This window comes from Plodia interpunctella, chromosome 30, assembly GCF_027563975.2.
Source record: "Plodia interpunctella isolate USDA-ARS_2022_Savannah chromosome 30, ilPloInte3.2, whole genome shotgun sequence".
NCBI classification, from domain to species: Eukaryota; Metazoa; Arthropoda; class Insecta; order Lepidoptera; family Pyralidae; genus Plodia; species Plodia interpunctella.
Window position 1 is genome coordinate 1,672,579 of NC_071323.1, and position 27,159 is coordinate 1,699,737.

At 36.1% G+C, this 27,159-nt stretch overlaps 3 protein-coding genes and 2 long non-coding RNA genes across 6 annotated transcripts; 3 read left to right on the plus strand and 2 right to left on the minus strand.

Annotated features, from left to right (window-relative positions):
- Positions 1-305: 305 nt before the first annotated feature.
- Positions 306-1,578, plus strand: ATPsynE (ATP synthase, subunit E). The gene is made up of 3 exons (XM_053767125.1): positions 306-466; positions 746-902; positions 1,373-1,578. The coding sequence occupies exons 1-3, from the start codon at positions 416-418 to the stop codon at positions 1,414-1,416; spliced, it is 252 nt and encodes an 83-aa protein (XP_053623100.1). The 5' UTR covers positions 306-415; the 3' UTR covers positions 1,417-1,578.
- A 1,611-nt stretch (positions 1,579-3,189) lies between these two features.
- Positions 3,190-5,233, plus strand: LOC128682449 (uncharacterized). Its single transcript, XR_008406118.1, has 3 exons — positions 3,190-3,292; positions 4,175-4,307; positions 4,997-5,233. It is a non-coding gene; the product is annotated as an uncharacterized LOC128682449 (long non-coding RNA).
- Positions 5,234-11,381: 6,148 nt separating this feature from the next.
- Positions 11,382-17,643, plus strand: LOC128682443 (uncharacterized). Of its 2 annotated transcripts, none has more exons than XM_053767121.2 (5): positions 11,382-11,731; positions 14,249-14,353; positions 14,789-14,877; positions 15,690-15,817; positions 16,729-17,643. In XM_053767121.2, the coding sequence occupies exons 1-5, from the start codon at positions 11,600-11,602 to the stop codon at positions 16,869-16,871; spliced, it is 597 nt and encodes a 198-aa protein (XP_053623096.1). In that variant the 5' UTR covers positions 11,382-11,599; the 3' UTR covers positions 16,872-17,643. The 2 variants fall into 2 exon arrangements, with proteins under 2 accessions (XP_053623096.1, XP_053623097.1); XM_053767122.2 differs by having other exon boundaries at positions 11,384-11,731; positions 14,804-14,877; positions 16,729-17,642.
- A 1,448-nt stretch (positions 17,644-19,091) lies between these two features.
- LOC128682441 (uncharacterized protein) lies at positions 19,092-25,075 on the minus strand. The gene is made up of 6 exons (XM_053767119.2): positions 24,875-25,075; positions 24,204-24,387; positions 23,210-23,279; positions 21,382-21,510; positions 19,638-19,805; positions 19,092-19,327 (listed from the first exon to the last, which is right to left on the minus strand). Exons 1-6 carry the CDS (start codon positions 24,949-24,951, stop codon positions 19,107-19,109), a joined length of 849 nt encoding a protein of 282 aa, XP_053623094.1. The 5' UTR covers positions 24,952-25,075; the 3' UTR covers positions 19,092-19,106.
- A 634-nt stretch (positions 25,076-25,709) lies between these two features.
- LOC128682448 (uncharacterized) lies at positions 25,710-26,859 on the minus strand. Its single transcript, XR_008406117.1, has 2 exons — positions 26,648-26,859; positions 25,710-26,045 (listed from the first exon to the last, which is right to left on the minus strand). It is a non-coding gene; the product is annotated as an uncharacterized LOC128682448 (long non-coding RNA).
- Positions 26,860-27,159: the final 300 nt, after the last annotated feature.

Below are 27,159 nucleotides of genomic sequence, written 5' to 3' on the forward strand. Positions count from 1 at the left end.
GTCACTACGTCATTCTTTCTTGGTTTTTTTTTTTAAATTATTTTCAATGTTGCCAATAATATATCATGTAAATCTACCATTTTTTTAAAGAAATATATATTCAAATTATAAATTATGATCGAATGGAGTATGAAAGACGATTAAATAGGAATCAGCAAAGCTATAGAATATTTTATAAGCTTTTTATTATTTTCTAGCGACTAAAATTATTTGGTTTAATACTATATGGTTCAGTAAGTAGTGTAGAGTAGGCCTAGGTAGTCAACTAGTGATATTTGGTAGTTTTATATTGTTCCATGGTTGCAAGGCAACCCAATTATTTTACTGTCAAAAGTCGAAAATCAGAACCTTGCTGAATAGAAAACTTGCAAAGGTTTTTGTAATAAAATCTTGCTATTACACATAATTTTATAAAATGGCAGATCTTCCCTACGGCCCACCAGTGCGAGTTTCACCTTTAATCAGGGTAATTATAATTCAAATAAAACAAAATACTTATTTGCGATTATTATGTAACACAATGTTTTCGAAGTCTTATTCGAAATTCAAACCATATATTGCAGTGCTAATCAAAAATTAGTTCACGGTTTATATTGTAGTGTTTTTTTATAGTACATTTTCCGGCCAGTTATTATTTTGTCAATATTATAACCTCATATATACAACAGACTAAAAATCACTATGTACTATTTTAAGTGACGTGATCCTCTACCATTAGTAATATGTATTTTTGTCATATTTTCAGTTTGGCCGCTGGTCATTCCTCGGAGCAGGTATCCTCTATGGGGCTTTCCATCAAAGCAGGCTCTCGAAGAAAGAAGCAAAGATCCGTGAAGTGGAAATTAAGGAGAAGGCTATCCGTGATGAAAAACTGAAAAAGGAGAAGGCAATTGCTGCTGCTGGTAGGTTCCTACTTTTTTAAAATAGTAATTTAAAATATTTTATTTAAATTGCACCATACCCAGGAGGTACCATAACATACTCTGATGCTAATAATTTTTACAAGCTAGTGTTAAAGTAAATACTAAGTGAGCTAAGCTATAAGTTGTAATATGTCACTTACCTACCACAACTAAGTACCTCCACACAAAAAAATATCCGAATCTTAAAGTTGTTTTATGCTACATTTACATGCACATGGCCGAGCATATGAGGGACAAAAGATGTCAGCACTGGTGTCTCTTTTGTTCTCATGTTTTTCTAACATGCACATTTTTTTCTTGTATGAGTGAAATGGAAGATATGACAGAGTTTTCTCTTTCTCGAGCTTTCTCTTTCTACTGCTCTACAGTGTATAATTTATTATGTTTTTATCCGAGCGAAGCCGGGACTGGCCACTAGTTTAACTATAATTTTTATTCTCTCTTTTCAGCCGAAATCAAGTCATTGGAAGAAATGGTGGCGCCAAAAAAATAAATAATGGGACAATGCTAGTTTTGTAAGTGAATAGTGAAGATCGTCGTTTAAAAAGTGTTGCCAGTGTGAAAAATAATTTTAAATTTAAATTGTTTTTTTACAATGGCAATTTTAACATCATCTTTTTATGTTGTATTTAATGAAATATAGGTGATTACATTATGTAAGTTTTTTATTTTATTCACCAAACCCATAGGTATATACAGGGTTACTGGTATCTAACGCATAACCTTCCAAAGGCGCATAGGGTACATAGAGACTAACATCTTTTGATCTACGACTTTTGTCTAAACGTATATAAGTGCAAGTTTTCCTTTTTTTATTTTTAATGTCGTTTCTATTAAACGTAAACTCTATGTTCGATTCCGCTACGTATTTACTATATACTATATCTGTACTGTCTCGTGTCGCTTGGCTGTTACACAAGAGTTAAGATGCGTAAATCGCAAATTAGATTGTATTTTTTTATATGAAAAAAAACTACGAATCACGAAAAGTCGTAGAATAAAAGTTACTTGTTTTGATGTAGGATACCAGTAACCCTATAATATATACTGTTCTGTATATGTTGTCAAGGAGGATATGCATGCCAATGGACAAACAACGGATTTTGAATTGAATTGCGGAAGACGCGTAATGGAGAAAAAATGGACGAAAGCAGACTGAGCTCTATTCCAATTTTTATGAACGAAACGAATTGGAAAAATTATATTTTTGGGAGCCCTATTTAATTTACGTATAAAATAATCCATAGTTCATAAAAAAGTCAAATCACACTTTGTTACTATCGCATTTTATAAGATTTGAGACAAAACATACTTTAGCTTAAAGTATGTATTATTCGTATTTCCTACGTCTTACTTTTTTCACAGTTTCATAGAGAATATACCTGACATTTTTGTCACTTATCCAGTGGATTTAATAATTTCCATGCGCTTATCTTATTAAATATAAATAGTAGTTATGCCTTATATAATTCTTGATTCCCACTTCTATAATGGGGACAACGGGAAGTAAATTTAATAATTTCCCGTTATTACACAAACAATACCCCGCATCAAGATCCGTTGCGTAGTTACTACGATTCTATTCTCTAAGCTTACTACCTACCTAGTTTTAAAGATTTAAGCATACATGGGAGAGAGGGAAGTTACTTTTTTTTGTGTTATGATTTCGTAAGTACGTACCTACTAATTCCATGGGCTCCATCTTTCGCCAAAACGATGATTTTAATGCAATAATAATAGTTCTTTATTTTAGGTCAAAACCCATACATTTGTAAAATAAATAAAATGTTATTATCTAAATCAAATAAATAAAAATAAAGCTACAAGGCTTAGTATTCTCAGTCTTGCAATAAAAAAAAATTTGTTAGGTTCCCGATGTCCTGTGATCCAATACCGCATCATCAAGGGTTAGTCTTTACAAATTACTTTAAGAATGCTATTACTAGAGTCACGCAATCTGTCCCAGAAGGAAGATTACGTGACCTTGTAATAGCAAAGAATTCGGCCATCCTCCCCTCAGCGAACATAGTAGCAAGGAAGCTTAATAAGTACGCGGTATGCAATAGGTACAAATAATTTATGTATTTTTGATTATTATTATTGTTTTTTTTTCCTATATCTGTGATTTTTGACTGATAGTAGGTAGGTAGTTGCTACCATGGCATTAATAGGTACTCCGTGTACGAACTACTTACTAATTCCCTGGTTGCTACAATAACATTAGGTCATAGTATAGGTACGCCATGACAGGAAATAAACGGAAATTAATAACATTGTCATATTTTTTACAAAAGACTGTTAAAAGAAGCTTGTATCTTTATAACACGGAATATAAATACTTTCCTTTACAAGTTCTAAGTAGCTTAAGCGTAAGTAATTGATTATTAGAACGTGCGTCTATCTCTGAAGTCGTATTGTAGGTAGGTTATAGACCGCTGCCAATCGAACGACAATCGACTTTTGGGGCGGTAAGAGGGGCAATCTCCCAGGGCTTCGCTCTTGCAGGAACTCCATCATACTAAAATGGGTTGTGTTTATCGGCCTGGGTGGCGTCTTCCTTGAATCTACTTGAATTTATCAAAAAAACGAAAATACCTTCTTTCTATGCCACTTTTTAAAATAAATAAATATATATGGCCAAATCACGGAGATTGAATTAGCCCCATGCACAGATTATATACTTCCAGTACTACAAGTAAGTTCGAGACTTACCTGTCATGAATGAAACATAAAACACGCACGTCATTGCGTCCATACGTTTTTTGCACGATGCGTACACGATAAGGGCAAAAGAGACAATTAGTAACGTGCTACGTGTTTGTGTGTTTCAGATCCCTAACTAGTATTTAAACTAGGTAGTTTTAGTGTTTTGTTACTACAGTACCGACAGTACCCCTCAAATAACTATATTGCCCGCGGCTTCGCACGCATTTTTTCCTGCATCGTGAAACCTATAGGTACCAGATTTTAAGTTAGACCGCATCAAATTCTCCATCCAGTAGATTAACGCGCGACACCTGATCATCACCGCTCGGCCACGGCCGAGACACGAGTCTATGACAATTCGTTTTTAGAAGGGAAATTATTATAACTATAATTTTTATCGTAACGAAAACGCTAAGTTTAAGTTGAGTACGATTTTATTAAATTGATGATCTGTCAGTCATAATCGTAATCAACTGTGATGTCACGATCCGTCATAATCAGGATCACGACGTAGCTGTCAAAAAATTTTTTTTTTTTTGTTTCAGGTTTTTAATGGGGTTTTGTTCCTGTATTTTGTGGTTTCTCATTCTCTTTTTCGTTTCCTTCATGGTAGCAGGTGTGGCCTCATTCTTCTACGTAATCTTATATCCACTGACAGTTTGTTGTGACTGTTTAGAAGTAAGTGACTATATAGATAGACGAGGGAGCTTCTCAACGGCTTACTGTACGGGCATGATTTTTAGTCACGCGTTGAACGCAACAAGATCTCTCAGACAGTAGAAGTTTGTTGCGCCGCTTCTTCTTCACTTGCGCTTTGGAAGCCGGCAGTAGACTTAGTTTAAGTCATTTTTTTGACGTCAATAAGTGATGTATATCATCCTAAATTGAATAAAGAATTTTGAATTTGAAATTGAGTAAAAACTTGTCCAAAAAAGACACTTGTTAAAAGATATATCACTACACTACCTACATACCTAATATAAACAGAAGTCGCGCTCCGCGTCTTTCAGTTTCTAACCGTTGTTTCTAAGATTACTTCTTTTAAACCACGCAACCGGTTTTGTTGTAGTTTTCACAGTTTTTAAGACCTTTCATTAACGTAGGTTTATAACTACAAAACAGCCTGTGCAAAGCCGGGGGTCGCTAGTCCCACTCCCACTAATATTATAAATGCGAAAGTTTATGAGGATGCACCTATATGTGTGTGTATGTTTGTTCTCTTTCACGCAAAATCTACTGGACGGATTGTTATGAAATTTGGTATACGGGTAGTATATGTATTATAACCTGGAATTGCAATAGTAAATAATATTTTTCCATTAAAAATCTGGTAAATAATATATTTCCATTAAAAATGTTTGTTTTAGCCTTGTACAGACTGTTTATTGGGAGGAGTACAGTTCCCCCATTATTGCGCAGAAAGAATGATGGATTGAGACTGTTATAGTTTGAAAATGTAGGTACATTAATTTGTGTATGTTGTGTTCCTATTCTATATAATTTTATTTATATTTTATGAGAAGCAATGTAGTGCCATGTTTTGTCGGTGTATATTAGTAAAATATTATTATCTGTACTACTACAAAAAATATGATTATGTATATAGGCGATTTAGATATTTTTAATTAAACATGTGTTTGTGGACTTGTTTTTTTTTTTTTGAGGTGATACTTACGTCAACACATCAAGCTATAGACAATACACTAACTTCACTAGCATTAGCATATAAAGACCAATAAAACAGGGCGATTTTAAATTTACATTCTTTTGTCTAAGTATATGATCAGACCGTGTTGTCTATATGCTCCAGATGACGATACTGAAGTCTGAACTACTTTTCGTAAATACCTAATCCCGAATACATTTTCCTCAATGTTAGAGACATGCCCCATTGTTCAGCCGCGCTCGTTGCCACGACGCAGCGTCCGTCACGTCCTTTGTTTTCTCGATGTTTTGACAGTCTTCACGTGCGTTGACGTACGTCGAATCTCCATACAATTTCTACATTGTCTGTCGACGGACGTAACAATCTAGTGCGACTTAAGAATGGGGCATGGCTCTTAATAATACTTATTTGATTTTGTTAGGAACATTTGATCTATATCAACACGCGAAAACACCTGTGCATTTCCGCGATTTCGGAGACAAATGTTGATGTTGTTTTGGTATAGTCGTTGGGTGCACAGCGCCTTGAATACCCTAATCGTAAGACTTAATTTTAACAAGTTTATTTGTTAGACAAATTAAAAATTCCCGACTTTCAATATTCATTTCGCTACAACTTTTGATCGGCTGAACCGATTTTGATCATACATATCTTAGAACCGCCGCGTAAAAATTAGCTATCAAATATAAAAAAAACTGCATAAAATCTGTTCACCCGTTGATGACCTACGGTGCTACGTACACAGACACACTTAGCGGTCAAACTTATAACACCCCTATTTTTGCGTCGGGGGTTAAAAAGATATGCGCTTGAAATACACATGATAAGAAACGAGTGAGAGCGCTGACATTTTTTGATTAGACTGTAAGGGCTCACACGTGCCCGGCCCAATCTGTCACTTGTATGAAATTTAATCATTTCTTGCAGTTGTATGGAAATCTATTGTCCATCAGATGATTAAAAAGTAAGAAATTGATAATAATGGCGCCTGTGTGCGGGGACAAGGCGCCTTATCAACCTATATACAGTGACACAATTTTATAGGTAATCAAATGGCTGGAGTTCTGCCAGATAATGTTTGTACAAATATTACACACACGTTTTAAAATAATATTGAGATCGGGACAGATATAATCTTGGCGTAAGGGCGGAATCGCTAATTATACTTATTTGATAACAAAATACAGCTGACGTGTTCGAGTTTCGCAACTCTTGGCTCTGTCTACCCCGTAACACGTTTATCCATACTAATATTATAGAGGTAAGCGTTTGTGAGTTTGTATGTTTGAGGCGGGTAATCTCCGAAACTACCGAACCGATTTCAAGAATTATTTCAACATAAAAAGGTACATTGTCCAAGATTGCCATATTTTATCTCAAAATTCCCACAGGAGCGAAGCCCCGTGCAACATTTAGTATATTATAAAACAATTACCTCTGCCGCGTCTGTCTTTCTGTTCGTGATAAACTCAAAAGGTTTTCTGAGGAAGGTTTAATTGTGTACAATTTATTGTTTTGAACCGAGCTTAAGCCGGCCGCTAGTCTATGTTAACAAATAATTACATATATAGTTAGTAGTTATTTCGTATTATTGACAAAACTGTTTAAATCAGTTTTTTTCGACAATTCTTGAGCTTTTTAAGAACTAAAGGGCCGAAGTAACCAAGTGTGAGTCGAACCCGTGCACGAAGTGTTCCGTACCATTATCTAGTAAAACTGCAAAAAAAGTCACGTTTTCTTTTTCAAAACACGGTTTTATTGGAAATTATTGAACAACACAGGAGTAATACTGGACGTAGGTATAATTACTATTTCTGTGTACAAATCACAAATATTTTATCGTAACTACTTAAAAGTAAAGCAAAAGTAATTTGTTTTGTTACCTCTTCACACTGTATCCACGGAAAAATAAAGTTTATTATTCCGTGCTCTCGACAAATCGTCTTGATATTTCGTATACATCTATACTATTATTAGAAAGAGGCAAGCGTTTGTGAGTTTGTATGTTTGAGGCGAGTAATCTCCAATACTACCGAACCAATTTAAAAAATTCTTTCACCATTAGAAAGGTACATTGTTCAAGATTGCTATAGGCTATATTTTATCAGAAAATTCCCACGGGAGCGAAGCCTCGGGCAACATCTATTAATAATACGGAGAAGGACAGACTATAATACCGAAAAAAGAACAGTTCCCTTAGGAAATTGACACGGGCGAAGCGGCGGGTAGAAGCTAGTCGTACTAACCCTACTAATATTATAAATGCGAAAGTTTGTGAGGATGCACCTATATGTGTGTGTATGTTTGTTACTCTTTCACGCAAAATCTACTGGACGGATTGTTATGAAATTTGGTAGGTACACGGGTAGACAGGTACCTGGAATAGCAATAAAAAATAGAATACTTTTTATCCCAGAATTCCCATAGGAGCGAAGCCCAGGTACTAACAACTGGTAAATAATATATTTCTATTAAAAATGTTTGTTTTAGCCTTGTACAGACTGTTTATTGGGAGGAGTACAGTTCCCCCAGTGTATGTGTGTATGTTTGTTACACTTTCATACAAAATATACTGAACAGAATGTTATGAATTTTGGTACACAGGTAGAATATAACCTGGATTAACACATAGGGTACTAATATTTTTTATCCCGAAATTACCACGGGAGCGGCGCACATTCCGGGGTAGCATGAAGAAAAGGTTAGTAAATTGTTTGGAATCAGCGCCATCCCCGCCAGTGTTGCCACTAGCTCAAATTTATTTTGGCGCACAAACCACACATTTACCGGTACGAATAGCATTAAAAGTGGAATTTATTTTGTTTCGCGGCTGCCTCTTGATAGTTTTATGGCACACATAATATATTTATCGTGGCTTCAGCTTGATGAGCGAGTTGACGAAAGCCAGGTGTGGTAAATAAGTGTCGTGAATATTTGACTTCTACTTTTTATGTTCTTTTAAATCGGTGAAATTCATTTAACATATGAATTTTGTGGTTGACCCGCGCGTTGATAGATACATAACCTAACCATGGCGTCTCACGAGAAAAGGGAAAAGGTAGGTACCATAAGAAGGGAAATCGTTTCTATTGTGTAAAACATAGCTTGATTCCGTGGAACGTCAAAATTGCGTCAGTGTCCGTAGTGCGACTTTGCTATTTACATCACACCATCGAGTCTATTTGCAGTGAGACGCAGCTAACCAATCACAATGCGCCACTGTGACGCAGCGACAACCACACCGTTATGCGATTGGTTCGCTGCGCCTCACTTCGAAACGATTAAATAGTAAGAAGTGAAATGCAAACCGCACTTCGCCCTCTGAATGGTTTTCGCGCGCGTTAACCCTAATCGGAGGAGAGGTCGACTGACATCTGTCATTTCGGCACTCGAATAGGCTACATTTTTCACAAACGAATGCTTACATAATGAAAGGATTATAAAAGTACTCTAAAATAAACGTTTTTATCGACATAACAAAAGGCGGCAAAGCTTTTGTGTACCTAACATACAGTGCTGTACTCTGGCGGGATAAATGTGAAGTAATACTCCCTATTATCTAATTATTGGCATTCTATCGATATCGACACGAGAATTATCACTAGGTACCTATGTGTTAACAACTATTAAAACATCAATGAAAAATATTGAGACAACGAAGCCAAGCAAAATAGTTTTTTTTTAAATGTGGCTGCCGAAGACAGAGCAAAGACATCAAAAGACGTTATGTTTAAAGTAAATAAGGCTGCACATTGATGACACGATTTTTTTTTCGTAAAACGAAAAAAAGCTTGCTTTTTTTGCTTGTAATAACGTAACGCAGCACGAAGAAATACCTAATAACCATGTCGAAAATCGCATGCACTCATATTATCATTATATTTAGCATTCATGTCAGAAGGTCTAGCCGAAATGATAAAGGCCCCCGGTCTAGGCGAACATAAGTAGCATACACCTAGACATAACCTATAGCTGGGCGAAGTGTGTAATTAAAGTAAACGCCGAGTGCGGGAACACAAACTTTAATCAGGGTAGCCACACATACACAGGCAAAGACACCTCGCTCGCTAATAGAGCGCGCGTCGGCGATACAGCGAGAACACGAGGAGGTCGTGTTCGTCGGACGTCGAGGAGAAGAAGCGGGGGGCAGAGGGTGGCACGGCGTCTCGCCGGAAGGGCCCATAATGTTGCCCGCTATAAACCTACTGAGACCGAGGCAGCACTTACTAGCCGTCTAAACTTGGGTGTAGTAGCCATACTTCGGGGTAGCTATAACACAATTATTGCTCATTAAACAGTAGGATAGCGATTGAACATGAATAGCCTGCTTTACAACGTTAGCGATCAAACGATTTCTGTTTACAACGTCGATCATTATTCATTGCCGCGCAAACTAGGCTGATTTATAGGTTGTTTTACGTTAACGCCAATAAAGTAAACGCGTCAAATCCATGTTATAGGGTGTTTAGTTCGAGTTTTCTATTTTTAATCGATCGAGTTTATTTTTCGCGGTCTGTCAAGAAGTCGCCATAGATAAAAGAAATGATAAACGCACTGGCTATCCCCTATAGGTATTTTATAAAGACATTAATATTGAATTTGTTTGGGCCCAGTAAATAAAAGCGCTTTAGCGTCAAATAGATTAGGTACTTCCTAATTGTTATGTACCTATTTAGTTACTTTTTAAATCAAGTCCCAAATTAGGCGTAAAGGTTAGCTAATACCATGGATTTAATAAGAACTTCGCTAATTCCATATCTAATACTTTACTAATTCCTAACAGAAACTTCATGTTCAAGGTGGGATAAAGGACAAAAATGTTTATATTTAACGTCGATACGAGTCCCGGGCAACATCCTTACATGTTAGTACGAACGCGATAAACTCAAAATCTACATGACAGATTATAGTACGAATTTAACCAATAGTGTGATTCCTAAGGTAGGTTTAAGTGTATAATTTATTATTGTTTTACTCAAGCGAAGCCGGGACAGGCTGCTAGTTTATTTATATCCAATTCTTTAAGGAAATTTCATGCTCGTAAGAGGCTGAAACCAGGATAAAAGACATGTATTTTTATTTTCACCGCTGATGGAGTCGCGGACATCATGTAGTAGGTATATACATACTCAATCAATAAATAGAACGTCTTGATGAAACACCATACTGGTCACTTGAAAGACATTGATTCAAACCGTGATCGAAATATCAATTTGTCAGAATGGAATTAATGTTACGGGTTCCGTATATGATGTGGTCTCATGTCATGCAAATTCTTTAACCATCGTCGGGGACTATGTAGAATAGATAGGTAGTCTATCTATTTAGATATGAAAATCAACAAAATTTTCCCTATATACTTTACCTAACATTAATATCACAATTATTTTTATATTTTTTATTAACCTAATGTGGGACACACTGCTGGGCAAAGGCCTCCCGTTTCTGCTTGGCGGGAAACCGGATTGGATCGATTGAAAAATATTACTATACATACATAGTATAAAACAAAGTAGCTTCCTGCTGTCTGTCATTATTATTTAGATTTACTGATCTGTTTTCCTTTGGGCATTTTTGACGGTTAGCGGGGCCGCGCCGTTTTTATCCCCCGACGCAAAAAGAGGGGTGTTATAAGTTTGACCGCTAAGTGTGTCTCTCTGTCTGTGTACGTGGCTGCGTAGCTTATCAACGGATGAACCGATTTGGATGCGTCTTTTTTATTTGAAAGCAAATTTTCATGCGGTGGTGCTTAGATATGTTTGATCAAAATCAAAAGTTCAAAAGTTGTGCGAAATGAATATTGATAGCCGAGGTTTTTTTTTAATTTAACTTTATTTAATTTATATTTTATTGTTTAATTATTTCAAAATATGTGATTTAAATGTTTTTAAATATAGGGTTATTTTTTTTCGGAATTTTATTGTCCTAATTTGCCGCATCGCTCCAAAATTGGAACTGAACCCTAAACTACAAACACAAGTGCTAATATAACCTAAAATTATAACAACATGTAATATTTTCGGCGCAACACAATTCATATTGACGCATATGCTGTTAAACACGCCCCTTCATTTCTAAAAATACCGTGCGTCTTTCTGTCTGCTTCTCCAGTTGCCTGGAGTCCGTCATCCTGACAACAAAGGATTTCGCGCGCTTTTTAATTTCACGTCACATTTATATAATTTTTTTTCGTTTTATTAAGATTGGTCTAAGATCAAAGATCATTTTGACTAGTCAGTTCTGGATTTTATTCTAAGTGTGCAAACGTTGTGGTTTTTGATGGTTAAGAAAAATTTAAATAAACATGTGCTCCTTAAAACTTGTCGTTTTTGTTTTGTTTGTGTCTATGTATTTGGAAGTAAATGCGAAGCTATCTGATGGAGAATCCAGCGAGGGCGCACCGGAAGTGCAGCAACCGCATCAAAAACTGCCAAGGGTATGCAATTGATATTTTTCTTTGTAGGTGTACACCTGTAACTATAAGTATGTAAAATACTCATTTTAAAGCGTAAACAAGTAACAAATCCATACTAATAATAATAAATGTGAAAGTATGTCTGTCAGTTCGCATTCACGGCTAAGTCGCTGGACCGATTTTAAAGAAATTTGGTAAAACATCATCAAAGTAAGTAAGTATTATTTAAAATAAAGTTTTCAAAAAAAATTTTTTTTTATAAAGTTTTCATTCGCTATAATTTAAATTTATGTAGTTTGAATTAGCTATAATTTTAGATTAGGTATATACGTATACCTATTTCATTTTGACAGGTAGAACAAGACGGAACATTTTCTAAAAAATATATAAAACACAGATTTACGAAAACAACCAACTGAAGATGTGCTTTTCCCGCCAACAACTTCGAATGACTGAAACATAAAAAAAAAAGTTATTTTCAGAATTATATTTTTTTATTTAATTCTGCAACTCACGCTTCACGTCCGTCGTGAAAAAACTACCGCCGTCATTGTGCTATTCTGAAATTTTATTGTAAAACATAATAATATGCCGCAATGGACCGTTAAAAATAATATTAGCTCGTAAAACATGTCACGTTAGGGTTGGCAATTAATCGAATCGAAAAAGATATCGTTAACGACTTGTAATCATTTGTACAGTCAACAGCACATCAAGTTCCCATGCATGAACCTATATGACGCGGTGATGGCGGCGAATTTGCAATAAATTTGGGTATGTCGATGTGCTGTTGACTTGTACATAAATGACAAGCAATTTTTCCATCCCACTAATGCAACCGGGTGAACACACTGATAAGTGAGAGAATTCTATAAGATTCCTGTGGCTATAGGGTGCGTGAATTACCCAGAACTAGAGATGTGCCGTTCTCGAAAATTTCGAAAATAACATGGAAAAATTCCAAAAATTTCCGAGACTTTTCTTCAAATCGTACCCATGAAATTTTGAAACTGTTGTCAAGGGAATTGCGAAAGCAGAGAATTTTAGTGGCACCATCGTTATCATGATAACTGATAACCCTACTGCAGTTGCGCACGCGCCATTAATACCAAAGATCGTTATGAATATTTGCATAAATAAAGCGAGAACGCTTGATATTTACTCGACTTTAGCACGTAATGTGTACAAACAAAAGTTTCGCGATTTCGTACAAATTCTCAAAAGTTAAATTTAAAATTAAATCTAAGAAAAGCACATGAAATACAAATCTATTCGTTTTTAGGATTCGATTTTACCGTGGTTTTACCCAATGGGTAAAACGGAACCCCATTACATACTAAGATGCCGCTGTCCGTCCGTCTGTCACCAGACTGAATCTCATGTCAAGAACCGTGATAATTTGACAAATGAAAATTTGACAGATGATGAATAGTTAAACCTAGTTAATTAAATAAATATAAATATATTAGGCCAAATCACACAGATTGAGCTAGCCCCAAAGTAAGTTCTAGACTTGTGTTATGGGATACTAACTCAACGGTACATATATAGATAAACATCCAAGACTCGGGCCAATCAGAAAAAGATCATTTTCTCCTGATGGAAAATGATCTTTTCCCGACCGGGGATCGAACCCGGGACCTCTCGATTCAGAGGCAAACACTTTACCACTGCGCCACCGAGGTCGTCAATTATAATAAATAATAATTGAAAGTATAAAAATTTTTAAAAAAAATTGCTGTCGCTATAAAAACAGAATAAAACAAATATTTAAAGTGGCTTCCATACCACAAACTTGATTCTTTTGCCGTTTTTACAAATGGTTATAACTATAACTACATTTATTTAATTTTTTATAAAATATTCCCGCCAATTTGATGTTCATTGAATTTTCATGAATCTGGATGTTATAGGCAAAAATATCACGCAAGCAGCAGCTAGGTAATAAACTATGATTTAAATATAAAAATACACAAAATTATAGTGTACTATCTGTCATTTCTATGTAACCTAATAAATTGTTACGAATTCAAGGCCAGACGCTTACAATTTTATTTCGCGCCAACATGAACTGAATGTTGTGGTGTAATGTCATCGCTTTTGTCATCAGAACTTATTTATTATGCCATAACAACATCAAATACTACATTTAAAAAAAATACTGAAATCCAAAAACGGTGGCCACTAAAATCCAGTAGAAAATCATGACTATTGTAATGTACCTACACGAATACATAACGGAAATCTACTCTTTTTATACTTTACTTTTCTACAATTACTTTGAACTACTTAACTTCTTTACCGCTGGGGGAAATACCAGCAATGTACGTCACATTGCTGGTATTTCCTAGCGGTAAAGAAAAGCTCTCATTCAAACTCAAATTCCCCATTCAAAAATTCAAGCTCATCGTGTTATACGTTCATCGTGTCAAATTGTAGCACGACTTATGATGCGTACACATATATACTTTTTTACACGTTACGATATGTGAAAATGAGACAACAAACGTGGACTTTATGTACTCGTGGCTGTTCCAGATCCACATGCCAGAAAGTGGAGCCGGGCCAGCGCTGATGTTCGCTGACGAGCTGAAGATCACACTCGAGAAGTATCTTTTTGGGTTATGCCCGCAAACCTTCAAGGTGAATGATTTTTTTTGGTCCGCAATGATGAAGATGTAACGTGTAGCTAAAGTTCATCATCTCGATTTCAGTTCGATAGAATTTTTATATTAAGTACATTGTATGTTATACCCAATATTGTTATTGTATGTTATGTTATGTTATTCCAAACTTCTATTCGAAGATGGCTCCCCATGATGTTTTACAATCTCATTCGTTTCGAGTGCGTTAATTGCTATACTATGCTATATATGAGTCAGATCAGTCAGTCAAAAGCTTGGATTTTGACACGAAATCCTCAAAAATGTAGCTTGTCCGGCTATTCTGGCTTCCGACGCTGGCAACCCTATTGGAGGGGGGAAAGGGACGCAACAACCACACTACTTTTTTTCCTTCAAACTTCTAGTCCGGAGCCTAATATAGAACATGTCTGCAATGGAAATCATAGTCTTGTAGTCCCGTTGGTTGCAGACGCTGGCCAAGAAGAATGGAACTAACCTCGTCACCTGCGACCTGGACCCGGAGCAGCAGGATCTAGCTGGAAGGTAATTAGAAGTCCGTCAAGCGATTCTAGTCCAAGGCATTTATTTCAATATTTTGAGTGCCAACACAACCTCAACTGTCAGTCGTTGTCATTCACCATGATTAATAAATATGATAATAAAAAAAGTGTTGCAGTAATAGACATTTAAACGAAATAAAACGACTTATGGATGAAATTGTGTTAGTGACCGATAAGTAGATATAATAATCTTGATCTTTGTTCTATTTCTTATACGAAAAAATGAAGGTAATCAAAAATGAAATGAACTGTTATTAATTTTATAAAAATGCAGTTCTAATGAACATTTTCTTTACTAAGCTGCATAGGATGATGAAGTCACAATTGATCCTTTATCAAATATGACTACATATCTTTTTATTTTGTTATTTTCGAATAATTCATTTAAAGATCAAGTATCAAAATTAATTTTCAGAGTAAGTCTAGGGTTTACATCTACAGGATTTTTAAATTTTTCGCCGTTTGCTTGGGACATGACTCGCTTGACAGACTCTATAGTAGATAAACAGTTGGGAATATATGTCGTAGCTAAGCAATTCATATACATGATGATAAATAACAACATAAAGACTTAAATTGTCTGAAGAAATGAATTAGATTTTGTTATATTAAGAACTAGCGACCCCTTTTAAGTGAAAGGTAAAACAACAAAAACAAATCCACAAACTATCGGACCGGTTTTTTGGACGTTAGTTACATAATGAGCACTGTCTGAGGAAGGTGTATAATTTATTAAGGTTTCACACAAGCCAAGTCGAAACGGGCCGCTTGTAAACCGATACAAACTTGTTTTAGACTGGCAACACTAGCGCTGCGCGCGCACTCTGCATCGCGCACCGATTGTTTGCGGTTCGGCTCCGCGCTCGCGAACACGCTCGGCGAGCTTGCGCGGACCGCGGCCAACAGAGCTGCGTTGAATATTTGTAAGTTTATAAGTTGCAACATATGCACACTGACGCCACCATGAAATTTTTTTCTATTTCTTAGCTAATTTTATTAGAAAATGTTGTTTGATTGTGTAACGGTCTCCATCCTATTGAAATAAATGTATTTGTGTCATGGTTAATAGGGTAGGTACTTAGGTACCTAGCTGACAAGGTCAGAGAATTGTAAAAAATATGTATAATCTAGATAAAATAGATATATTTAGGATCATTATGATATTGTAACATTGCAGTTGGATCTACGAAGATTTAAAACATAAACGTATATAGGTAATTAATGTAGCTGTCGACCCACTTTCTTGGAGAACATTTTAGTAAGTTGTGACGTAACTTTATGGACTTTAAACTTTAGGTACATTTTTATATACATATTTATACGAAAAATGGTGATTTTATTTTTGTCATATCTTATATTACAGTAATTTTTTCACTGGTCTTTCTATTAATATAAGAGCCTTCGAATAGTCATCAAAACAAAAATTTGTCAACCATCTATTAACTACAAATCAAAAAAATCTCACTGTCTCGCGTCACTTACAGTATTGCCACTTGATAGTCAACTATCGTTAGACTATCGATAGTTTGAAAAAAGCAATACCATCGATAGATATCGATGGTTTGCTCTGCAATATTACTTGTCACTGTCGATTGCTTGCAAAATTATCAATAGGTACTATCGAGAGGCCTATCGATAGTTCGACAACGCTCGATAAGTAATTCTCTCATAGGGACGTGACACCTTATCATAGGGATGTGATATCTATCAACAAGTAGTATACAATGTTACCACTTCGTATGTATTTAGGCATTTTTTAAGATTATGTATATATATATTAGCAATGAAAGTAAATCACAGCAAGTTCGTTAAGCAAATGTATTACCCGTTACAGCATCAAGCGAAGCGAATAAAAAGCGAAAGCTATCCAAGAGCCAGAAAGCGAAAATCCAGGCGAAACAGCGTACGGCCCTCGCTGTGAAGAAGAAGGCGGCCGCCGCAGCCGCCGCCGCTGCTGCCAAAATGGCGGCTTCCTAAATTTACATACAGTACCAGGGGCCCCAGTATCATTCAGTATCCCTACAGTGGGGTACCCGGGCACCAGTTATAAGGGGGCGCCGAAGCCGCTCGCAGCCTTTTTTAGGCGATCGTCACATTTTGACACAAGGATGTGCCAAATATTGATCACACACAGGTGCAATAGCCAGTCCCTGCATAACGACTTTATCCCTTACGGGGTCGACAGAGCCGAGATTCTATTTATTAATAATGATAGGTTTTTAGCACATATGAGTCTGTGGTTTCTAGATCTAGACCTAGTAATAAAATACGTGGCACGTCATTGCGTCCACACCTTCTTTTTTTACACGATGCGTACACGATATGGGAAAAAGAGACAAGAGTATGTGCGTTAGTAATGTGCCGTGTTTATATATTTCGTGGTAGGCACAAGGTATACCTACGATCGCGTGAAAACAGAGAACGTGTGGACGCAACGACACGCTGCGTGTTTTGTTTCATGGTCACAACTCTCGTGTTTACACATTGTAATATTAAATATTAGTAATAATTATGTAGCTAAGTAAACAAATGGTACCTATAATAACACGCTTTTTTGTTTAATGCTGTGATCAAAAATAAATTAATCATAAAATGTTATTTTTATACTAAATATTAATTGGTAAGCACTTAGGTGAGTCTATTACTTTAGAATCACATTTTTGTGTATAATTAAAACTATACTTGTATGAGATTTGTAGAATTAATTAATATTTTTTTAATAAAATTGTCAACAACATTCGTTTCATTTTTTGAGATGACAGCGACCAGTCTTTATTGTCAACGTAGAGTATGTCTACACGTAATCGTAAACAATCTTGCCGGGTGAAAGCAGAACTCAAGGACTTAGCAAAATAAACAAAACAAATAATATCCATAGTTATTTATTAATAAATAAGTCAACAATCACATATAATTATAGGTTTAACTCACTATTATGTCAACACATATATATATATTAAGTACTTAAAATCAAAATTCTTTGATAAATCATTTGGCATAGTTTTAAGTACTCTTTACAAAATAAATATAATTTATCTTCCATCTCATTTTAAACATATCGGTTTATTCTACGAATGTATACCTAAATCAAAATAAAAAAATAACATTAAAAAAAAAAAATTTAAATGTCACTTGTCAGTGAAAAAATGCTTAACGCCATTTTTTTATTTTAACCGTATTTATTTCTACGGATTTAGTTAAAATTCTGATATTTACTCTTTATGTTATACAAAATACTTCTTTTCTCTTCATTTTACATTGAATTCAGTTTGATATTTCACGTTGGAATGGCTTTTCATATCACATTGTTACAACACAGGTAAGAAATTTATAAAAAAAATAATATTACTAAAATTAAATATAATAAAATATATCTATGACTAACAAACATACGAAATATTTTTGTATTGTAGTTTGATTTTTCTTGTTTGTGTTTCTTTTATATGCTAGTAGCGCCATCTGTGCCGAGCTTTACCCAAGATATGTTTACTTCGTTATGTATGAATTACGTTTATTTCGAATTATCTATTCATAAACAGAAACGAATTTACATCTGATTCATGCTCAAAATACTCAATCGACCATTCACATCTTGGTGATGGTCTATTGACCAATTGGCACCAAGGTGGCACGATTAACCGTTCAGACACTTATTAGAGAATTGCCAAACAAGAAGGTCAATCAATCGTGCACACCGTGGTTTATTAACAAATAATGCCAAAAAACGCATTATTTCACTTGTAAAATGGAATCGTGTTATAATTTCTGTCATTACAATACTTTAAAAGTCATTGCAAACTAGCCTTGTTGCCGCTTCTTCTTCACCCGCGCTTTGGAAGTCGGCGGTAGACTTATATTAGTAATTTTTTGACGTCAATAAGTGATGTATATCATCCTAAGTTAAATGAACAATTTTGAATGTTCGCCCATTAAATAACGCGACGTTTGATTTTATGCCATCACTATACCAGCTTTTTAAGTACAAAACCAATTTTTAATTCAACATAAACTCACACAATTTTTTATATTAAAAAACAAACACATCATTTATTTGTAAACACATTTCATACACAGCTCGCCGTCTCGTTACGACCAGCGTAAAACATCACACAAAAAACCCGCATTTAAAATGCAATTTACAGAGACGACACACATCGAGGTAAACATATGCTCTAAAATTAGATAAATTCTAAAATATTCTTTTTCTCTTTCTTAAATCCATTTGTCCTCCTTCCTCCCGTTCAATAAAGGTGTGGATTCCACCTCTTTGCTGTCTCTTAGTGGACTGCAGTCCGGTTTCCCGTTGTCGTATTTCGATAGTGTATTCGATACGACGTACGGTATACCAGCCAGGTCTGATGACAGCGCGTTGTAATACTGCCGATAGCAGCAAATGGCCACAGCATAGCCGAGAATGGAGCCCACGAGGATATCTGCATGTTTAAAATACTATTCAAACTTTATCTTTCTATCATATTAATATTATAAAGAGAAAATAGTTGCTTTTTGTTTGTAATGGATAAACTCAAAAACTACTGGGCGGATTTTGAGGAAATTTTTGACAGAGATAGAGTCATAACCTTCCAAATTTTTTTTTATTACGGTTTTACCCGGGCGAAGCCAGGATAGACCTCTGGTTACAAATAAGATTACTACAGTTCAATTATCTTTCGTACAATGTTATTACAAACAAACAATCCCAACTAATATTACAAATGCGATAGTAAGTTAACGGCGGCTCACCCTGCCAATGGTGGTGGTAGTCGCAGCTGCGCGACATCGCGACGCAGGCGGCCAGCACGAGCGGCGCGAGGCACGCCAGCACGCGCGGCGCGCTGCCTCGCCGTCGCGACAGCGCGCCCAGTCGGCCGCACAGCCACGCGGACGCGACGCCCAGCGAACAGAACGACACTGACGACCGTAAGGGGCAGGATACCGACATTTTCAAAATACCGATACTTTGAAGAAAATATCGATAACTCACTTAAAGTAGGTAGGTAGGTACCAATATTTGTAACGATATTATCTGTACAACTGTCTGAAGCGGTGGTGGTGTAATGGTTAAGACGCCCGCATGTGGATCGAAATATCACATGTTCGAATCTTACTCGTGCCACATGAGTTTTGTATACCAATCATATAGTATAGTCGTTTTCATCGGCCACCACTTGCTTCCGGTGAAGGAAAACGTCGTGAGGAAACCTGCACACTGGTTGATTATTAACTTGCGTGTGAAATGGAGAAGGCAATAATGGCAAACCACTCCATTACTAATGCCATGAAATTTGTTATGTGTCATCAATTCCACGTAATGACCACGACCCTTAGCCATGAGGAATACGACTGTGAAGAAGATGCGCGCGGTGACGGTGACGACCCAGATTGCGAGAAGTTACGTAAGAAAAAAAGGGAGCCTTTTTTCTAGCATCGTAGGTACTGTTTAATTGAATCAGTCTGTCTGTTCCGCTTTTGCGGCTAAACTGCTGGACCGATTTTGATGAAATTTAGTATGCATATAGTTAAATACCAACGTTCAAACATAGGTTCAAACTACCTTTTTTTATATCAAAAATCTACCTCTTAAAATACTATAATTGGGGGTGAAATTTGTATGAAAATCATGAGAAGTGGCGTAAAACCAAAAAAAATGCCCAGGGACTGTATAGTCATGGGCGTTATTTCAAGTAACCGTTTAATTCAATTGTTTTCTTTGCTCAACGATCCAACTGGTTTAATCATAACTGCAAAAGTAGTTGGAATGCCCAACTGGTTTGCTTCCGACGTAGCCGCGCGCGGCGCGAGAGAACTGTGGTGTGAAATAATAAAAAAAATGTTTTTTTTTTTCTAACTTATTATTGTTCTCAACTGTTTTGCCTACGTGCAATGCGTTGAGCCAAAAACGCTACGAATCAGATGAAAAAACAAAGCCACGTTGTTGTATCAAACCAGTTGGCAACACTACGGATTAGTAACTAGTTGCTCGTTGAAAAAAAAATTGAGTTTCGTTGGCTTGAAAAACGTCGACGACCCACCGTGTTGAGTTTCTTTCAGCATTTCTTCCGAGCAATGCTCGTTCCGAAATACCAATGTTCCTGTGATCTACATACTTATTGGACGAGTATAACATCATAATTATATATATATATAAATATAATAAAACTGTAACTGGGCTATGTCTGTACATAGGGGATTTTAAAGAATATAGTAGAGGCCAAAACATTTTTTTTTTCGAATATTTGTCTGTTTGCGTTTCTGTCTATATGTTTGCTTGCGCATCACGCGAAAACTACTCGATTGAATTGTATGTAGTTTTCACAGTTGTATAGCGGATGGTATAACCTAAAATCTGGTAGAGGTTTCAACGCGACACGTTGCTTAGAACCAGAGATATCGACAATAATAATTAATGAACGGACCCACAAAATAAACGCAAGCGAATCTACAAATGCTAGTTTCAAAATAACAACGTCACACGCTTAATACTCACAACTGCTGTGTCCACTAGGGAATGACTTCCTCCCCTCCATGATGTCCACAGGATCCCCTGTGCACGCCATGTCTTCCTTCTGTTCGCCGTTTGGGAAGCAGCGGTAGAAGAAGTCAGGTCTTGGACGGCCTGGCGGCGATTTACAAAGGCTAAATATTAATATTTACATAGGCTATTTGTGTGAAAGTCCAAGCTGAACTTTTGTTTGACAAAAACTTGTCAAAATCCGTTCTCGTATGGATATTGAAAGAAATCGCGTAAACTTAGCTAGATAAATTCAATATTGCAGCAACAAATTGTTATTCAATTTGATACCGATGTGGTCATCATCATATCGATTGTGTTATTGCTAACACTGATTTCAGTTACTCAAGTCGCCCAAAGGCATCTGACATGACTTTTACGACTATCTACCGACATCTAGTAGCAAGGAGTCGCTTGCACATCAGTAAAACTGTCGACCAGTGTGCAGGTTTTCTCACGATGTTAACCTTCAGGTCATGTTGGTATACAAACAAATGTGACATGAGTAGGATTCGTAGGTACTTGAGACCTTTCGATCACTGACATATGATCTTAATTGTTAATTCGAACATGAAAATGCTCTTGAGCAAAGTGGTATTAAAAATCAACCAAGCTCAGTTAATTCTCAAACAAAATCTCCAGAGTAAGCAATTCAGCCGATTATCAAACTATTTGCAGTCGAGATACATAGCCAAAAATACTTTTTGTTTTTTGTTTTTTTTTTCAGAATTGTTCTGTAACCGCTAAAAATACACAAAAATTACGATAACATAACCCAATCATCTCATACACGATAACAGGTCCTAGTTTTTTTAAATTTCCAGATATTCAGTATTTTTCCTAAAAGAGTCCCTCGACCGACGTTACATAGATAGCTATATATGCATACGGCATAAATAACTTCCAAACTCCGAGACAGCTCCAACAGCCTCCTGGCTGCGATAGGGACTATTATATAAAGACATTGGAACCAGACGCATCTTGGCTCAAGGCCAGCGCTGGTTAATGTTAAATAAATATCTCTTTACTAATAATAGTTTTAAGTACAATGTTACTAACCCTTTCTATGGATTTTTTTCCGTAATAAATTAAATTATTATTATTATGTTTCTCCTCTTTTGGAATTCACGGCACTAAGTCCGGTCCTTTGAGAGGCTTGCGTGGGGATATGGATGTACACGTAGAGGCCCTTTGGAGAGATTTAATGTTATATAGGTCTCCCGCCAAAGCTCACTCCCGGATATACCAATGAAATGGTATGCCCATGAGCAGGTTTCGGCGGGAGTGTGAACTATTGCAGAATAATGGATAGAAGTACTGGTCTATAGAATGAAATTTGGATGGACTGAGAATGGGCTATTGCAAAGAGTTCGGTCACCTGCCATAATCATGACAACTGACTATTAAGTGGCAGGTGGTGACTCGCCGCTCATTGGATGGGCCCCTCAAATCAGTCGCCGTGATTGGCGACAAAGGGGCAACATTGGCGTGGGCGGCTCAGGGTGTATAGAGGTGAGTCTGCGGGGCGCGAAATCGTGGTGATCCAGTCAGACGCCCCTGGCGTTATAACATTTCACACTTCCACCCTTCGAGCATATAGCTCTCGCGACTCCACTCTGGCCGGCCGGTGAAGGCAAGCCAGAGGTAGGGGTCCTGTTATCTCTCGGTTTCCACTCCGATCTTGGGTAAGGAAGGCGGAGATGAGGAAAGGAAGCTAATTTGACATTAATCTTTAAGGTTAGTTCCTGGAATAGGTTCATAAATACCTGTGACATGTGACCAGCAATATGGATATGGAACATACCTGCTATTAATTTAATCGTGTCAGTCAACACCCCATTGATTCCCAACGCCAATGACCACGCTAACAGCAACTGAAAGGAACATGTTAATTTAATTCATTATTCATAAAACAAAATAAACAGTCAAAACATTGAAAACTTCAATATACTAGTCAAAATTACATCAATTTATTACCAATAGCATTGCCAATAGCATCATGAAGTACATAAAATTAATTACATAGTACAATTACAACAAACCATACAATAAAAATAATTGAATTTAAATAGGTCAACACATCTATACTATTATTATAAAGAGGTAAGCGTTTATGAGTTTGTATATTTGAGGTGGGTAATCTCCAAAACTACCAAATTTTGAAATAAAATTCTTGGATAATGTACCTATCTGATGGTGAAAGAATTTTTGAAATCGGTTCAGTAGTTTTGGAGATTACCTGCCTCAAACATCAACTCACAAACGCTTACCTCTTTTTAATAATAGTATAGATATTATACTATTGGAAAAAATATATAAGAAACAATAATGATAAGCCTTACTGGCATGACAGGGTCCAACACTATTCAAAATTCCTTTCAGCATTTCTACTCAGCGATGATTGTTCCATTAAATTCTAGCAGTTTGAGGAAATATAAATATATTTTAAATATAAATATATTAAATAAATATATTATTAGGATAAAATCACACTGTCTGAGCTAGCCCCAAAGTTCTGAGACTTGTGTTATGGGATACTAACTCAACAATATATTTATATATCTATATTTTATAACAAATATGTATATAGATAAACATCCAAGACCAGGACCAATCAGAAAAAGATCATTTCCCATCATGACCCGACCGGGATTCGAACCTGGGTCCTCTCGCCACCGAGATTGTCAATAATACAAAACAAAAAAAATATTATGTGCAAAAGTGCCTGCGAAGGTTTTTTTCATGACAAATTCGAAACAAATTATTGAAAAAAGGAATTATCTACATAGGTTACCAACCTCCAGAGCATCATTGCAGTCGTTGCAAACCGCCCACGCAATCAGCGACAGTGTGAACGGGACAGATAGCACGATGGCCCACAGCATGCCGCTGGGTACAAACGAGTCCCTACGCGGATACTTATAGTCAGGGAGCTCTTCTGGCAGAATCTTGCGCGTGAACGGCGTCATTGTTTCCATGTAACTGTACATACATACAAATAAAAAAGTGTCAGTGTAGTATGGAAGGGTGCTGGTATTAAGTCAACCATTTGTGCATAAGTTTTTAGTTATTTTGTGCAATAAAGTTTGGAGCAAATAAATAAATGTTATATACATATTGTTATATATATATATATATATATATATCTGTGTGTAACAATATTTTACCTTTTTTTTTTGTTCTGCTAGTCAAGAACAAAGGTTTTAAATGGAAAAGTCTACACTATTAAAAAGCCAAGGTTGAATTGATTGAGCTCTGCAAGCCTTAAAAACATGTAAAACACGCAATTTTTTTCAGAATAAATTATAACAAAATTTCAATATATTATGAGAAAATTGTGAAAACAGTCAATGAATAACACTGAAGACTAAAGCTCCGTGATTAAATATAGGAGGAATCTATATCAAACGAACAATACGAAGCGATAAAATATAAACAAAATTTGCGTAGCATATGGAGGGGAACTTACCAAAAAGATGACAGTAAAATCACACGGACTAGTATTTCGATGAATAAATTAAAACTAGCAGAACGTATAAGAGGCATTCTGTGCAATATTTGCGTCAATTTATATGATAAAATATATTTTTTTGTTATTTTCCAACATAACTTAGGAGCCCACCATAGTATTTGTAAAATTTATTTTGACTTGACAGTCAGTCACTTGTCTGTTTAGAAAAGTGTTGCCAGGTCAACTTCTCTCTATTGATTGTAAAATTATGACACGCACACATTTGTCACATCAGTTTTCGAATGAATATAATCTCATTTCTCATTTTGATGCCATAATACAATTAATTAATACACTCGTTATTCTACTATGACATCTGCTGAAATTTTATTTACACTTATTTACGTACCTCTAGCTATCTGAATATATTACGCAAAGCTCAGCGCACATGGCGCTACTTGTACAAGTAAGGTACACAATACATTGCCAATGGAGGCAAAAAGCGCTAATTTTCATTCAATATTGTTGCTTCTTTTGTTTGCATAGAACTAATATGGCTCTTGACTCTTTGTGGCAGTGTGGTGTGATGGCACATGACGCCACAATTTTCGAATCTTATTGTTTTTTAGTGAGAAAAAAATGTTGTGATGTTACATCCTGAACTTGATTAAAAGTTACATGAAATCCTGTTAGTCCTTTATTTTTTGTTCCAGTAAAATAGCTAATAATTAAAAAATATTGACCATGCGCGCCTTGGTAAGTTTGTCAAATGAACCCTGCGCATTTTGCTATGATAGACAAGAGACAAGCTTTTTCTTTTTAAAAGGTCATATGTAGAAATAAAAATCACAAATTACAAAAACATGCTTTAATCAGATCGACAAAAATATTTAGTGAGCCGCGCGAATGAGTACCTGAGATAGCGAAACAAGTGAACGCTGGCCGAGACGAACTCGCTAAATGATTCGTACACTTTGAAATTGTCCTTTTTCCAGTCCTTCTCCCCGGTCAGCAGGCAGTACAGTATACAGCAGACGAGTTTGGACGACCTTAACCAATACTCGTAGAACGTAGCACAGCAATAGCAACATTTCACGTATGTATATGCGAATACACTCGCGTCGCTGCTCGGTATAAAACACGTTTGGCTGCACATTTCGCAAGAGGATACCGGCTGGGTTTGCTGCATCTATAACACAGATGAATAAGGTAGCTCAAATATATTTATTTTATAAATATGTTTTGCATCAAAAAGTTCTTAGTAGTTACCGAACTATCGATAGTTTTACAATCGATAGTTCGGTAATCGAAAAAGGCCGACAGCATATAGAAAAGTATCGACAGCATATCTAATATCGCAGAACAATAATATCGACACCCGCTATCGATAGCATATCTAATATTTCAGGGCAATACCATCGATATTATTGCTTTTCCTCAAATATAGTCAAATAAGATATAATCAAATATAAACGATAGTCAATCGAAACGCAATCGATAGTTGACTATCGAGGCAGCAACACTATTACAGTTACCTATAGCTTCATGCCAAGGAAACTGAGCGTAAACTTGACCACGTGGTATGCTGCTTCCATTTGGGGGGCTACTACGAAACATAAAGCACGTCATTGCGTCCACTCCTGTTTTTTACACGATATGGGAAAAAGAGATAGCATATGGACGTTATTGTAACGTGCTACGTGTTGTATGTTTCTTGGTAGGCCTACTGAGCACTGATGCTTTACAGTTGAGGAAGAATCGATGAGAGGTCAGCTGAAGATACATAATTACCTTCCTATTCTTCTTTTTACATGATCTTTTTCCGTGACAACAAGTTTCTCCCATGATTGAGATATTCGTCCTATGAATTAATACTTTTATATAATTTTCATTTAATTTTTCGATTCCAGTTTCACGAATTGATTTTCTTCATGACGCACCGAGTCCAACTTTGTTTTGAAAATGTACAAAATGACGTGTGAAACTGAGAACGTTTCATTCACATAAATAGGCATTTGAAAGATCGGGCCTTTTATTTTTTTATTGAATATCAAAGACAACTAAAACCATAGACTTTTTTGGCTTAGTTTATTCCATGGTTTATTCAAAGACACTATACCTACTCTTTTATTTTATTATCATAGGCATATACCTCTTAGCTTTTGGCCGCGGCTTCGCCCGCGGTAATTTACCGGTATGAAGGTTACCCTATGTCCTTCTCCATACTTCAAACTACATGTATGCAAAATTTCAAAAAGATTGGTTGAGTAGATAGAGCGTGAAGAGGTAACATAAAAACAAAC

Coding starts and splice junctions, on each gene's coding strand:
- LOC128682441 (XM_053767119.2), bottom strand. CDS start 24,951: ATGCCTCTTATACGTTCTGCTAGTTTTAATTTATTCATCGAAATACTA. Junction 24,388..24,874: donor ATTTTACTGTCATCTTTTTG/GTAAGTTCCCCT, acceptor ATGTATGTACAG/TTACATGGAAACAATGACGC. Junction 19,806..21,381: donor CCCTAGTGGACACAGCAGTT/GTGAGTATTAAG, acceptor TACGGTCGTCAG/TGTCGTTCTGTTCGCTGGGC.
- LOC128682443 (XM_053767121.2), top strand. CDS start 11,600: ATGTGCTCCTTAAAACTTGTCGTTTTTGTTTTGTTTGTGTCTATGTAT. Junction 11,732..14,248: donor CGCATCAAAAACTGCCAAGG/GTATGCAATTGA, acceptor TGGCTGTTCCAG/ATCCACATGCCAGAAAGTGG. Junction 14,354..14,788: donor TATGCCCGCAAACCTTCAAG/GTGAATGATTTT, acceptor ATAGTCTTGTAG/TCCCGTTGGTTGCAGACGCT.
- ATPsynE (XM_053767125.1), top strand. CDS start 416: ATGGCAGATCTTCCCTACGGCCCACCAGTGCGAGTTTCACCTTTAATC. Junction 467..745: donor GAGTTTCACCTTTAATCAGG/GTAATTATAATT, acceptor TCATATTTTCAG/TTTGGCCGCTGGTCATTCCT. Junction 903..1,372: donor GAAGGCAATTGCTGCTGCTG/GTAGGTTCCTAC, acceptor CTCTCTTTTCAG/CCGAAATCAAGTCATTGGAA.